Genomic DNA, 15,644 nt, shown 5'->3' with positions numbered 1-15,644 from the left:
TGCAAGGTTTTTTGCCTATTAGTGAATTTCTCTGCTTTTTAATCCGGGAGGTAAGAAATGGGATCCTCTGCAAGCTTGCTGAGAATGGATTGATCATTTGTATGCTTATTGAGTTCAGTGGGATTTACTCCCCTGCAAGAGAAGGGAGGGAAGGGCAGAGGGGAAGAGGGAGATGGGAGCAGACAAGAAGGGGAGGGGAGGAAGGGCAGAGGGGAAGAGGGAGATGGGAGCAGACAAGAAGGGGAGGGGAGGAGGACAGGTTTGATCATTTGCATGTTTACTGAGTTCAGTGGAATTTACTCCTGTGCAATCATGCTTATGATAGGTAAAAGTGACCAGAGGGAGTGAGCAAGGGAGGGCTGGAGTGGTAAGGGGAGGAGAAAGAAGGAAGACTAGAGTGGAGGACGAAGGGAGAGGGGAAGGAGGGGAAAAGGCAGGTCTGATCATTTGCATGCTTATTGAGTTCAATGGAATTTACTCCTATGCAATCATGGTTTGGATAGGTAAAATTGATCATGGGGGAGGAGGAGGGGGAGGAGTGGATTGGAGGGGGGCAAAGGAAGGGGAGGGCAGGTTTGATTATTTGCATGCTTATAGAGTTCAATGGTATTTACGTCTGTAGAATCATGCTTAAGATAGGTAAAACTGACCACGGGCAGGAGAGAGTGGGAGAAGGGGCAGGCAGGGATTGGAAGGGGATAGGGAGGGAGGGACAAAGGAAGGGGGAGGGGAGGGGAGGGGCAAGAGGGAGGGGATAGGAGGGAGGAGAAGGGAGGGTGGGTTTGATCATTTGCATACTTTTTGAGTTCAATGGGATTTATTTCTGTGCAATCATGTTTGAAAATGGAAATGGACTGCCTTCAATTCGATCCCAACTTATGGCAACCTATGAATAGAGATTTCATGGTAAACGGTATTCAGAGGTGGTTTTACCATTGCTTTCCTCTGAAGCTGAGAGGCAGTGACTGGCCCGAGGTCACCCAGTGAGCTTCATGGCTGTGTGGGGATTTGAACCCTGGTCTCCCAGGTCCTAGTCCAACACTGACCCAGGGGAGGGGCAGGGAGGGGAGGAGATTGGGTGGGTGGGCACTGGGCAGAAGGGAAGCCCCTTTCCTTTCCAAAAGGAAAACATTGTGAACAGTATCATTGTTTTTCAGCATTTCCCTCACCTTTTTATTCTACAGCAGGCACATGTAGCCTCCCACCCAAATTTAAATCAAAGCTGTCCCTGGCCACATCCACACCAGGCCTTTATTTCACTTTGGAGAGTCATGACTTCTCCCAAAGAATCCTGGGAAGTGTAGCTAGTGAAGGGTGCTGAGAGTTGCTTGGAGACGCCCTATTCCCCTCACAGACCTTCAATCAGAGCAGCTGACTGTTAAACCAGTCTGGCCACTGGAGCTCTGTCAGTGGAATAGGAGTCTCCTCTCAGCACCCTTCACAAGCTACACTTCCTAGGATTCTCTGAGGGAAGCCATGACTGTCTCACATGAAATCAAAGTCTGGTGTGGGTGTGGCCCTAATTAGCCAAGCCCAGCAGCTGTGAGTCTGGCTTTAGAACACTGACAGTTGGTTCTTACCGAGCATGCCCGATACTATCATTCAGTTCAATGCAAAAGTAATTAAATTAATTAAAAATCAGCCAAGCATTTTTTTTAACTTTTAAACTGCAGAAGATGAAGGTCAGAGTATGAGGCAAGGTCAGTAACAGGATTACAGGTACTCTGTGAACATGGCTGATTTGTAATGAATTTCAACAGATTATGAGAACTCTTAGAGAAAAAAGTCCAAACGGGGGCTGGGTTTTCCCCCCTCTCTTTTTAGACTTTGAACTTTCTATTCTCTCTGACTGTTTTATGTACCGCCATGAAAATTTAGAGGGTTGTTAAACAAGCGTTTCTGAGTTCAGGATTGTAAGTTTTGTAAGGTTTTGTTTTGAAATGAGCTTATGGGAAGCATCAGAATGGCATAGGGGGTATTTTCAATTTAACATTGTGGAATGTGAAAGATCCACACTGGCTATAGTATACAGCCACTCTCGTAAAGGATTGCATGTGGGCTGAAACTTAGTCCACTTCGTCCAAACTAGGAAAGAAATGCACTTGGTTAGTAAGACTGTTGATTTAGTAATAGGAATTCAGCATGTTTGGGATGTACTGCACTTCCTGGAAGAATCAGGTTTGCAGTTTAGGGGTCCTTTTGAACCCATTCTTCTTGGATTCCAAGGTGGCAGAAGTAGCCAGGATTGCCTTTGCCCAGCTTAGACTGCACCTGTTTCTGGTGAAGACAAACTTGGCCATGGTCACAGATGCCTTAGTTGGTTACATCAAGGTTAAACCACTATCAGGACCCAGATATAGATCACTGGTCTCATGACCCTTGTAGCCCATGAAAACTTGATTGATATGAACAGAGTATGTAGATGAAACGTCTGTACAGCTTTCTTAATCTCTTTGGGGACTGAGTTATGCGGAACCTCCGATTACTAGGGCAGCTGTGGAGAATCTCAGAAAATATCCTACTTCTTTAGCTTTCTGTTCTTTCTCACTGCACTCTTTTTATATATTTGTTAATTTAATTAAGTATGCCTTATGTGATTTCAGCAGGTCAAAGGCATCTATAGAGAACTCACAGTTTTATGTTAAAGGGCTGAATGAGCTGGGGAAGGAAAAAATGTACAGTAGGGCCCCTCTTTTCGGTGGCCCTCTTTTCGGCATTCCGCTAATACGGCAGCTTTCAATTAGAGTAAGACCCCACTCATACGGCCCTTGTTTCGCTTTTACAGCGTTTTTCAGGCATCAGGCGCCATTTTATTGTTGGAGTTCCGCTTTTAGGCGGTTTCACTTTTAGGCGAGGGTCTGGAATGTAACTCGCCGTATGAGTGGGGCCCTACTGTACTTCTGCAAGACCAAATGTTTTGGAATAACAATACAAAATAATATTTCAATAAATAAATTTCACTAGGGGTGGGGAAGATTAGACTACTATAATGCACTTCAAAAAGCATTGAGAAACTTCAGCTAGTAAAAAACATGCCCCAAAGTATTGACTGGAGCTGGGTTTTTTAAAGAGCATATTATTCCACACATATACCAGTTGCACTGGCTTCTCTTACATTTCCAGGCTCAATTTAAAGTGCTAGCCATTACCTTTTAGGGCCCTACATGACCTGGAATCAGAACATTTAAGGAACCATCTCTTTCCAGCAACCCTAGCCATTTGTTGAAGTCCCACCACTATCTGAAGTACTGTACAGTCAGCAAAGATGTGGGAGATTGCATTTTTTGTTAAAACACTCAGAATGTGAAACTCTGGGGAGAGACACACTTACTGTTGTGCCAGATCCAGTGTCTCTCTACCTCTTTCCTTAAAAGGGGGGCACATGACGCTAGTCAAACTCTGCCCATTTTTACTCTTAAAACCTTGTTGGATCGGTTCCAATGCATTTTTTAAAAATTCCGCTTCAGGGAGGTTTTGAAACTGTTTGGTAGATCCACCTCTTTGTCTTCCAGGTGTGGCCAATGGCAATGCTTTGCTGCAGGCTCAGGCAGAGACCATGATTGGCCCAATGCTTTGCTGTGGGCAGTCCTGAAAGCAGCAGTGGGGAAAGGAAGTGTGGCCAGCAGAGGACAGTGTCACTTTAAAATGAAGCTAGAAAAACCATTCTAGCTGCTTTTGAAGTGACTAGTGTGCCCGCAGCCTCCTTCATCCTAAGACAGGAGTGGAGAATTTTTCGCTCTCCATATGTTGCTGAACTACAACACCCATCAGCTCCAGCAAGCATGGTCAATGGTCAGGATGATTAGAGACGTAGTTCAGCAATATCTAGAGAGCCAAAGGTTCTCCACACTTGCTCTAAGAGATCTTTGACCTTTTTGCTAGTCTTTTGTCAGAATTGTTCCAATAGCCTCTGGAATACTGGGGGTGGGTGGGTGAGGGTTATTCTTTGATCTGCTGCTGCTTGGGGTTTGTGTTTGGCCCGAAAACTGTTCTTGTTGCTCTTGTTTTTTTAAAAAAATAGTCACACTGAGCACTCTGTCCTTAAGAGATGAAAGGTGGGATATAAACCTTATAGTAAATAAATCCAAGTCCCACTGGCTCTGGTGTAGGAACTTTGAACCATATACCAACTACACAAACAAATCCTTTAAAACTCAGATTTCTAATTTTTTTTAATGCCACATGGCTAATGAAGTAGAAAACTGAATGGGCTGATTTCTTAGGTTGATTTTAAAAAGGGAAATATTTAAATGATCCATCCAAAGAAGTCATCAATTTAGAAATATATATATAGCAGGGGATGCTGTTGTAAACAATGAGGTTTCAAATGGAACTCTAACAAGATTTAAGTATGCACACCTAACTTTGTCTGAATTGCTTCTGGGAACTTAAAAAAATTCAAGTATGTCTATATACCAATGATTAACTTCTAAAATTAATTATGCTCAACACAAGTCTGTCTGCAAGTCCCATAGATGAATTGAAAGGTCTCTCTATATTGTAGGTATGAGAGCTAGCATTGAGAAATTAGTTCAGCTGGAACTCTTTACATGCCCCCAAAGTCCATGTAATTTGACTCTACTCTGAGCACTGAGTAGGAATGCTGCTAACAACAAAAGACCTAATGCTGATACCAATATGTGACCAGCCACAAATATCCTGGACAAGCCTGTTGGCTGTCAATGCAGGTACCTCAGAAAGAGATGTGGTGGTAACTGCTGCCACCGTCACTACTAGAGCTCTGATAGATTTGCAGTGATGTTTGCAATATTCCAACTGGAACTTTACTGAAGCATCATCCCATGAAATTGTAGGATCATGCTGTGTTAACCAGGTCATTCCCAGGACCACAGGGAAGCGTGGTAAGGTGGCAAGGTAAAATGACAGCTATTCATGATGCTTGGGTAACTCCATGTCTCCTTTGCAACCCCAATTTCACTTTTTTGAGACTGTTTCAAAAGGCTGCTTCACACTGTTCTTTTTCAAGATATACTAACAGGTGGAGGAATCTGTCTTCTTTTAGTTAGTTCCCCTATCTTCTGCACTGCATTTCTTACTTTCTTTGCAATTAGTCAGGTATTCTCTATAGAGAGGCACCAGCCAGCCCTTCTAAAAGTCAGATTTTATCCCTATTTTTAAAGAGATCGGGAGGGTTTAACAGAACCCAAAATAAAATGTAAAAGGGGAAAAACCTAAGAAGGGTGGGAGACACCTGTGAGGGACAGCAGGTAAAGGTCTCTGTTTTGGTAAGGGGCCCCTGACCTTGGTCTCTCATGACATCCCAAAAGAATTGACAGATTCTTGGATGCAGACACTAAGCTTTTTATAATGGTGCACCAACATGTTAATGGTAAAAATCCAGTTTTTCATTTCTCTGTGTTTACCTTACAGATGTTGGAGGAATCCTTTCCTTTTATTCACCATCATGGCACAGACTTTTGCTATGAATGCTTCTTGCCTTAGTTCTTACAACAAATGAATGTTTTTAGCAGGATCACATTACATGTAAATAGATCCATAAATTATTTTGGAATGTACACTATTTACATATTCATTGATGTTTAATTGCCACTGTCCCAACAGCTGCCTCAATACTTTTTTTTCTGAAGCGTTGCTTGTTGCCTTAGTGTAACTTGTTTCATTGCTGGAGGCAGCCTGTATGTACTAAGGCTGCAATCCTAACCATGTCTACTCAGAAGTAAGTACCACTGAATTCAATAGGGCTTGCTTCCATGTAAATGGGGTAATGATTGTAGCCTTAATCCACTTTCTGCTGTGTTTCTACAAACAATGGGCTGCATTGTTCATTATTTTTCTTTTCATGTGGAAAAGAATTATCTCTTTTGCTACCAGTAGATTTTATCTGCGCTCCTCCTTTAAAAGTCCAAGCTTCTTTGTCAAAGTAGGAAGAAACAGCTGGATTTGCATATAGCCCCCAAATCTTTGTTTTAAAATCTTGTCCCACCCCCAGCCAAATCCCAATATTTAAAACATCAATTAGCTATGTTTCAGCGCGCGCATACACACAACCATTTTCTGAATAAAAAAGTAGTTTATGAAATGAAATATTCCAATAAAAAGGATGTATATGTGGTTAAATAGTGTTGCAAATGAGTGAAGGAGCAATTGATACAATCCAGGACAGAAAGAACAAAATATCAACAGGCAGCTGATGCCTGAGTGACAGAAAAGAGACACTATGACAAGTTTATACTAAACTGTGAAATCAAGCTATAGAGAGAGGCTGCAATCCTAACTCCATTTACATGGAGTAAGCCCTACTGAATACAATGAAACTTCCGAGTATATGTAGTTAGACCTATAGCTGTAGATAGCTTTGTGATGGATGATTAGACACATCATTAACTTTACTTTCAAGGTGCCACAAGGCTCTTTGTTGTTTTTGCTGCAAATGTGTAACAGGGCTATCCCTCTGGAAATTCATTAACTTTGAAGGGAACACACAGAGAATGTAACAGATTTTAAATATCTATAGATGGCTATCCTCCGTGGTGCAGAGTGGTAAGCAGCGGTAACGCAGCCGAAGCTCTGCTCACGACCGGAGTTCGATTCCAACGGAAGGAAGAAGTCAAATCTCCGGTAAAAGGGATCGAGGTCCACTCAGCTTTCCATCCATCCATGGTCAGTAAAATGAGTACCCAGCATATGCTGGGGGGTAAAGAAAGGCCGGGATGGAACTGGCAATCCCACCCCATATATATGGTCTGCCTAGTAAACGTCCCAAGATGTCACCCTAAGAGTCGGATACGACTCGCGCTACAAGTGCGGGGACACCTTTACCTTTATAGATGGCTAAAATGTGCATCTGTAGTGTACTACGAAATACAGAAAAAAATTCTGCATCCATGGACTACAAAATGGAAGAAGGATTTGTGCAAAATAAACCAATTGCAGCAGACACAAAATACCAGATGAAAGTACAAATAAATGTCTGAATGGACTGAGATGTGCTTGTGCATCCCTAATTCACCCTACTACAGGACATGTAATCCCCACAATTCAACACTCTCACTTCTTTCTACCTTTCATAGTCTCTCCATCTTGCCCACCTCTTGCACAACTGAAAGTAGAACTAGTTTTGCATGTGAACATTTCCTCTTCCTGGTTCTTTCAGTCTTTTTGGAGCTAAACTGTGTAGGAATCCACCCCATTTTCCCATACAAGGTGACTCCTCACCTCTAGCCTCTTTCCTCTATCTCTGCAATAGTAACTAAGTAGCAACTAACATAAAAAGAGCCCTGTGGGATCAGATCAAAGCCTATCTAGTGTAGCATTGTGCTCTCACAGTGGTCAACCAGATGGTTTTATTCTGGTAAAATCTGTGGTAAACAATCATCTCCAATAAAGATCCCAAGACTACTATTGATAATCTCCCACAGTATTATTTCTGTGAAGACACATGTAAGATACAGGGTCATGGGCACCTGTGCACAGGCATATCTGATGTGTGCCAGTAAAAGGATTTCCTATGATTGATTACTTACTGAGAGGAAGGTATTCTCTGCATTTTCAAGGCACTCTGTTCTTCGTTACCATGTGACATTCCCAGGCCTCAGCCCTGACACACAAACAATGGACTCCAGGGCTGAGCCCTAGGGTACACAAATTTAAAAGTGTAATTAACTGTGAAACCAAAACTACCCAAAAGTATTTAGGACTAGGACCATCGTAGGAATCTGAGGAATAAGCCTTAAAACTGCAAACCTTTCATTTAATAGTAGTCTTAAACATGAAGTACTTACAGTAGTTCTTCCAGTGAATAGAATATAATGTCCTATTCTAGTTGTATATCTGAAAAAAAAATTAAAACCAAGGTATTCATTAACCAACACAAAAAAGCATGGTTTCCCATTATGAAACTCAACACACACATCTCTATACTATAAACTAAACCTGGTTTGTGATTTAAATGTCTTGGCTTACTTGAGGATCCCTGGTCTGACTTATTACAAGTTCTTTTTTACCTCAAAGAATTACAATTCCCAGCTGTCTGCTTTATATATAGATGTTTGTTGGCTATTTGGGGCAGTTTTACCCTAGAGTAGGCCAAACAGACACACAATGAGAAACTATTTGAAGGCCTCTCTATTGATCTCACAGGATAAGGCTGCAACCCTATTGTTCTAGGGAGGGCATACCAAAGGCCATTAGATGTTTCAGATCCCTCTCTGAGAGTGGAGAGAGGTCTGCCCTCAGAGATGGAGATCTGATTTAATGAGGTCCTTCCCTGCTGCTGTGGAAACTTCTACAACCCTCGCCTTACCAACATTGCATCTTCAGTGTTGGTAGAGGCAACAAGAATGCCTGCTAGAGGCAGATCTGGGGAAGGCATGACTCTAAAGGATTCATAGCATTCTCGGGCCCCTGGCAACACCCCTCCACTGAAAAAAAAACATATGCCAGTCCTGTATGTATGCAGTTTCCCCTCCACTGGAAACAATGGGAGACAAACTGGTTGCGAAAGGACGCAAGAATAGCCTGCTGTATCAGGCCAGTGGCATCCTGGAGCAAACAAAAGCCAGAAATGGCAAAAGAAAGAAAAATGCTGCTCTGCCCTCACTTCTTCCTTCACAAACTTGGCAGAGATTGGATAATGTGGTTCATCTGTCTGCATTTCATCTCCCCACCAAGGTAACATGGCTTTGTTAACGAAGTTATTCTCTATGTACACCGAATGATATATATGTAGGGAGCCACGTCCCAACATATTTTAGCAACAAAAATTTCTTATCCATGTAAATCACATACAGCAATATTTCTCAAAGAGTGGGGCAGGACCCATCAGCAGGCTTTGAGCCACTTTCAAGTGGGTCTCAGTGCCACAGTCTGCCCCACCCCCTAGCCATGCCATAGCCTTTTGGCTAAACCAGTGCCAGCACCAGCAACTCCTTGCATACTCAATAAAGGTGGCCAAGAGACAGAAAAAATTGAGGGAGGAGGGAAGGGGGGAAAAGAATGATAATTAATAATAATCATAAAAAATGTTTTAAAAAATAAACTAGGGGTAGAAAGTAAGGGGATGAAAGAGGAAAGCTGTTATAGGAGGAAGAAGTGAATGTAAAAAGGACTAAGGAGAAGGGATGAAAAAATCTAGCAGTTTGGAGAGAGAGAAGGCATGAGTTGACTGTGACTGCAGAATGGGAGAACAAATTAGAGCAGATGAGTTAAAACTCTTTGAAAGCCATAAGGGGGTAGGAAAGGGAAAAAATAAAATCTTCTCCATTTAGTGTCTCTGGATGAGCAAATTCTACTTAAAATGGGTAGGCTGTCACAGCCCCTTCAGAACAAATGTCTGTACTTAGCTTGAGGAAAGCTGAGCTATGGAACTCCTTGCCACAAGGAAACCATTGTGGCAAAAAAATAGCAATTTCCAAAGGATTAGATACCAGTGGAAAATTGTATCAGTAATTGTCATCTTATTATGCCAAACTCTGCCTTCATCTGCCCCTGCATCACTATTTTATGACTAGTGGACCTCAGTAATTTTCAGCTGTCTCATATTCACCCTGGGGGTAGAAAGTTTAAGAACCCCTGATCTAGAGGTTTCAGTGTAAATGATACAAAATATTATTATTAATGATAAATAATGTAATTGCCAGGTCTACAAAGGATTTTCCACAGTCCAAGATTATCTTAACAAATATGTTCTAAAACCATAATGCAAAAATGACACCTACGGAGATTGTCAAAAAGTTGCCTGGGCCAACCCTCTAAACCCAGGGCAATTGTCCCTGACAAGGTACCCCCGTATCTCTCCTTACCAGGGAGGGGTCCTGTAAGGTAGGTAGACTGCCACTACCCTTTAACTTGGTTTCCTACCCTGAATCAAGGGGAACTCAGGGCACCAAGGGGTTGGACTACGACCTGGGAGACCAGGGTTCAAATCCCCACATAGCCATGAAGCTCACTGGGTGACCTTGGGCCAGTCACTGCCTCTCAGCCTCATGAAAACCCTATTCATACAGTCGCCATAAGTCGGAATCGACTTGAAGGCAGTACACCTAACAGCAAGAGACAACTTTTCACTCACTGCTCTGGAGCCTCCAGCCAAATCCAATCCAGTAGTCAGTAGCTTTGTAGTCAAGGTACTGGTTTTAAAGCTACAGCACCAAGTAACACACACCAAGTAACATGAGATAGTTTATTAAATATAATAAAAGTGCATATAAAACAGCAGCATACACATTCCTTTAAGCCCAATACTCTGAAACAGAGTTAGGCATAGTCAACACCGAGACAAAATACAATGAGAAAGTTCAACACAAACTGAAAATAACAAAATTTACCTAGCCTAAGCTAGAATACTCGCAAACAGGAAAAGTATAAGAGCCGGTTCCCCCCCCTTGGCTCCTTATATCACTAAACATCACATAGGTAAATCAAGATGAAATGGGACAATTTGGTGAAAGCTAGCCCCTTTTATGGGAATTTGCCCAACAACAGCAAGAGGGCCAGTTAGCCAATCATGACACCTCTGGGTGATGGAATAGTCTGAGGGTTCACCACAAGGCCAGGTCTACTAATTTATGGCTACTCGGGCCACCTGATCTTGGTACCGGGTACTACAGATAAAATTCAGTTGCCTCCCTTCTCGGCTAAAGAGCTGCAGCTGGACTATATGAGACATTCTGATTTTTCCCAGCTTAGAGCATCCCAGGAACCTATGCAGAATATTCCCCACAATCCCTTTAGGCTGGGCCATTTTACTTTGACCAAGCTTGTTCTTGACAGAGGTGGAGGTAGCATTTGTAGAGAAACTGGCTGACAAATGAGCAAGGAAGTTCCCAACATCACCACTCCTGCCAACCTTCCAGTTTCGAATCCAGATGGGGAAAATGATCAAAATGGCTTGAGAAAGCATTAGCAGGGGAAATGTCAGATGTGATGTTAAGCACTGCCTGCTAATTCTCCCTTTCAAGTGCCTTATTAGGAAAACATGAATTAGAGAACCCTGTGTTTTCCTCACAAAGTACAATTCTTCCCTAAAGCATGCCAGCCTCACAGTATTTTATTACTATAGATAACAAATAGAAAGCAATCTCATTTATTTATTTTAAAGGGCTTTTAGACCACTTTTTAGGTGAAGTAGCTTTTCAAGTAGGGTTGCCAGGTTCAGGCAGAGCTTGGAAGATTACTTTTAAAAAGTAATAAATTACAGTTACAGTTACATGGCCCAGAAAAGTAGTAATTACCGTTACAATTACAATTGCTCTGAAAGTAACGGATTACTTTACTTTTCTTCCAAAGTAATCACTACAATTACATTTCAGTTACTTAAAAAAAAACACCTACAAGGTGCTGGCCTTGGCTGCTGCACATCTAAGTAGCCTAAAACAACATTAAAAAAAAAACAAACACATACAGAGGTAATAGAATAATTATTTTTATTCCTAAGATAGCAATGGTGGTCTCTCCGCTGGTAAGGGTGGTGGGGAGGGAGGCTGAGGGCACTACTCAGATCTTTGCACGCCAAACCAAGTGCAACACCCCCACTCAGCCAGCCAGCCAAATTTCTCTCACTTAACCACCTCCCAGACCCTGCCCTGCCCCCAACTCACTCAAGCAAACATTTTCCCATGAGATGCAAAAAAGTTAAAATACTGCAAATGCAGCACAGTAGCCAGAGTGGGTGGTGGAGGCCACTTTGTGTGCCAAGTGCAAACACACATCTCTCTCTCTCTCTCTCTCACACACACACACTCTCTCACACACTCACACTCACACACTCACACTCACACACACACACACACACACACACACACACGTTGTCATCTTTCACCTCGTTATTTATCTCCATTCTGCTGCTGCCTCCTTCTCTTCCTTTATCCATTCTTGACCTCCAGATCCTTTTCCCCTCCACTTCATTCTTCACCATTATCCATTTTTTAAAATAATTGTTTTCTCCATTCCACCCCGTCTCACTCTCCGCCTCCTCCCTCGTCGCCTCCTGCCCATCCACAGAGCATGAGAAAAGAGCGACACTGCAGAGAAGCCCAGTTTGAGGCACAGGATTTTCATCCACAAATCAGAGGAGCAGAAGACTTCCACTGCTCCCCCCCCCAAGTAATGCCCAAAAGTAATTCTGGAAACGTTACAATTACTCCACAAAAGTAGTAAAATTACTCCTAGTTCTATTACAATCAAAATGTAAAGGAATTACCCACTCGTTACTCAAAAAAGTAATGAATTACAAGTAATTCGTTACTTGTAACTAGTTACTTCCAAGCTCTCGGTTCAGGGCCTGAGACTGATCCTGTACCTTTGGGAGAAGAGAAGGTCAGCCAAGTGCAGGTGTTCTTGCAACACTCTAATGGGAAAAACCACAAGGTGGAATTCTCCCTTCCCCCTGCACAACTTTGAAAGATACAGAAGACCTCTTGGTTGCCAGGCCCGGCCTGCAAAAGGTCTTCTGTATCTTTCAAAGTTGCGCAGGGGGAAGGAAAAATTCCACCTTGTGGTTTTTCCCATTAGAGTGTTGCAAGAACACCTGCACTTGGCTGACTTTCTCTTCTCCTAAAGATACAGGATCAGTTTCAGGCCCTGAACCTGGCAACCCTACCTTCAAGTCAGGTTACAAACTGCATGCAAAAATAAATCCACAAATCCCAAAAGTGAAGTCAGTTAAAATAATTAAAACATCCAATTCTATCTGAGGAACACACAAGCCAGTAAACCAACAAAAAACCCATTTTATACAGATTTATAACAACTCATTTATATAGTCTGGATTCATATAGGTGCAGGCAGTCCTTAAGGCAACCCATTCCCAAACTGTTAGGGCTTTCCAGCATTTGAACTGAGTTTGCAAATGTACTGACATAATATTGGTTTAAGGATCCAACCTCCTGGTTCCAGCATGTAGCTGGGAGGGCATCTTTTGTAACAATTGATGTTTCCAACCAGTCTTCAAAGGCAGCCCCACATGTAGCATGTTATAGTAGTCTAACCTGGAAGTCATGAAATGCACATTTCACAATATCATGAGACACTCCTAGGCCAGGGCTGCAATGGGGAAGCAAAGCAAAATATTTTTCCTCCCCATCACAGCAGAGGGCTAGGAACCCTCCTATGCCCTTATTACTATTTAGAAGGCAGGAAACTGATTTTTCCCCTCCCCATCACAACATTGGGCAAGGACGAGAGGAATCTCCAATCCTTTGCTGAGTGTATGTTTATCTTTCCACCTCTGCAGAGTGTTTGTCGTTTGTCCGCCCCCTCCCACAATGTGTATGTGGTCTGTATGTAAGAGTGCATTGGCTAGTATGTCTACTTTCACCATGCCCACCGCTGGCATACAGCCCTGGGAGGGATGGCTAACCCTCAAGGTGGCCCTCAGGCTCAAAAAGGTTAGCCATCCATTTTAAACCACGGTAACAGGCCTCAGGGTGGCCAGCCGTGACAGTGTTCTCTGCCTCACACCTGTTACTTTTACTCTTCGTGTGGGCACATGATGAGCTGTGATCATCATGAGGGCCACTCGCTACCTCAGATATGACACCCCTCCCCTCTCCTCTCCCCTGAATCGACCTCTGCCATCCTCTTCACAAACACCCTTCTCTCCCGCACCTCCACACTGCCCAGCATCCGCTCAACCACAGGTACAGCAACAGGGGCCCGGCCCAAACAAGCGGGGAGAAAAAGCGCGCCATCGGTGCCGCCCAATAAACGTCCCCAAACGGCGGTTAGTAACCGACGCCCTCTCGCGCTCGTTTCGTATCTGCCAATGGCAGTGCAGAAACACTGCGGCCGATTGCCTCACCGGGGTGAGCGGGCTGCCCCCTCCCGCAGGGTGTGCTAAGACCAGAGTGACTACATTTCCCAGGATGGCCTGCGGACAGTTCACGACAATTCTGAGGAGTCAGCCGCTTCCTACTATGGGAAACGTAGTTTCTTCTATATATGGGCATTAAACGGGCGTTTTTATACTATGCAGATGAGGGGGTGGGCCCTTGAGATGCGTAGGAGAAGGATGTCAAAGAGAGGCCGGTAGGCGGCAGTCGCAGCAGCTGGATGCGGCAATTGTTTGAGAAGGCGGGGATGAAGTAGTCGTCGCCGGTGGAGTCGGGCGCGCAGCTTCCTCATCTGTATCTCGCATGTGTCTTAAGAGCAATACGGAAATCTTCGCCTGCGGGAGCCATGTCTGAAAGCGGCTCCTTGCTCTCCACTATCCCCAATGGCGGGGGCGCATCCCGGCATCCCGGGAATAAAGTGACCGTGGTACTGGGAGCACAATGGGGCGACGAGGGCAAAGGGAAAGTGGTGGATCTGTTGGCGCAGGACGCGGACATTGTCTGCAGATGCCAGGTGAGAAGCCCAGCGGGCCGAGATGGAGTCACCTTGAACTCTCCCGGAGGCGCAATTTATTTGGGGGAGGGAATCAATAGAATAGATCCTTCGTCATCGTGCTCTTTCCCGCCGCCTTGGTTTCTATAGTAACTACTGCGCTCTAGTTAAACCCAGTATTTTCCCCCGCCTTCGATGGGGCTTTAAACCAGCTAACAGTCAGTACGAATATATCTTTCGTTATTCTCCTTCGTTTACCAAACAGCCGGTTCTTTCCCGCTTCCCCTTGACGCCCTTTCTCCATTGTTGTTGCTGTGCTGGGTTGCTGCTTCCTTAGAAGCACCAGGAGCCTCCCGAGAAACCGAGCGAATCCCCGCTTTCCCTCGACGACGCTGCTTTGTGAAAGGAAACCGACAGCAGCTACCTGTTCCTTCTTTCCCTCCTTCCTTAATTACTTCTTCTCTCTTCTCCGACCGTTACGGCCATTTCCCGCCTGGGGAGGGTGAAGAGAGACTATGTTGCCCGCCGGTGAGCCGTCCACTTCTTTTCCCTCTGGGTCCCTGCAGTGCAGCGGCGGCTGCTTTGTCACAGTCGAATCTTATAGGGCAAACCATACCGATAAACGAGTGGCTGATTGCAAGGCCTTTGTCGTTCCTTAACCAGGAGACTGTTGTCTTGGCTTGAGGTTCCATCATGAGTTCATTGGAGGGAGAAAGGTGAACGTTTTGTCTCAGGTGTTAAGGTCCTGTTGTGTGCTGTCAAAAAGAAGGAATAACGTTCTTTTGTTTTTCAAAAACTGTACATATCTGTGTGATACTGCACATATTTGATGAATACATGTAAAGATTTCTGCTTTTTTTCTTATGACGTATCTGGTATTGCTAAATTCTTACATATTCATGGATAGTGCTGTATAAACAGTATAGGTAATACTAAGATCCTAAATTCATTTGAAAAAATATCATTAAAATATCTGCTGTCTTTCATTAGATGATTCTGATGGAAATTGAGATACTCCAAAGATCGGATAACGGTCCTACAGTCTACATCAGAATAGCCACCAAGACTGTGGCTAGCATCCAAAGTGCACTATGTGCATGCTTTAGCTCTGCCATGCATGCACAGAACATTGGTTGTTATTGTCTTACAAATGCAGTCCCTCATACTGCGTAACGCTCATCATGGGAGGATTCTTCAGTGGGGGAGAGAGAAACTGAAGAGATGGTGGTGGGAAAGGCTACACAATTCTTTGGATCTTTGGTCTGTAGATTGTATTGTGTATATTTCAGAACATGCTCAGGTTGGAAACATTTCCTCACCCTTAAGCAATGCAATGAAAT

At 43.8% G+C, this 15,644-nt stretch overlaps 2 protein-coding genes across 5 annotated transcripts in view; one reads left to right on the top strand and one right to left on the bottom strand.

Annotated features, from left to right (window-relative positions):
• CATSPERE (catsper channel auxiliary subunit epsilon) overlaps positions 1-13,895 on the bottom strand; it is a 236,210-nt gene extending 222,315 nt beyond the window's left edge. Inside the window, exons 1-2 of the mRNA XM_061626112.1 lie at positions 13,588-13,895; positions 7,764-7,812 (exon numbers count right to left, since the gene is read on the bottom strand). Of these exons, the coding sequence (XP_061482096.1) occupies positions 7,764-7,812; positions 13,588-13,670 (132 nt within the window). The 5' untranslated portion in view covers positions 13,671-13,895. The remainder of the gene's footprint in view (positions 1-7,763; positions 7,813-13,587) is intronic.
• A 73-nt stretch (positions 13,896-13,968) lies between these two features.
• Positions 13,969-15,644, top strand: part of ADSS2 (adenylosuccinate synthase 2) — a 50,226-nt gene continuing 48,550 nt past the window's right edge. For 3 of the 4 annotated variants that reach the window (XR_009762351.1, XM_061624625.1, XM_061624623.1), the window contains exon 1: positions 13,969-14,325. Coding sequence is in view for 2 of the 4 variants with exons in the window: in XM_061624625.1 (XP_061480609.1) it covers positions 14,158-14,325 (168 nt within the window). In the remaining 2 variants the exon portion in view is untranslated. Of the gene's footprint in view, positions 14,326-14,629; positions 14,833-15,644 lie in introns of those variants that run through there. The other variant, XM_061624626.1, reaches the window with a different exon arrangement.

Source organism: Rhineura floridana, chromosome 4 (assembly GCF_030035675.1).
Source record: "Rhineura floridana isolate rRhiFlo1 chromosome 4, rRhiFlo1.hap2, whole genome shotgun sequence".
Classification (NCBI taxonomy): Eukaryota; Metazoa; Chordata; class Lepidosauria; order Squamata; family Rhineuridae; genus Rhineura; species Rhineura floridana.
Note: the sequence above shows the minus strand (reverse complement) of the source record. Positions and strands in the feature narration are given on the sequence as shown.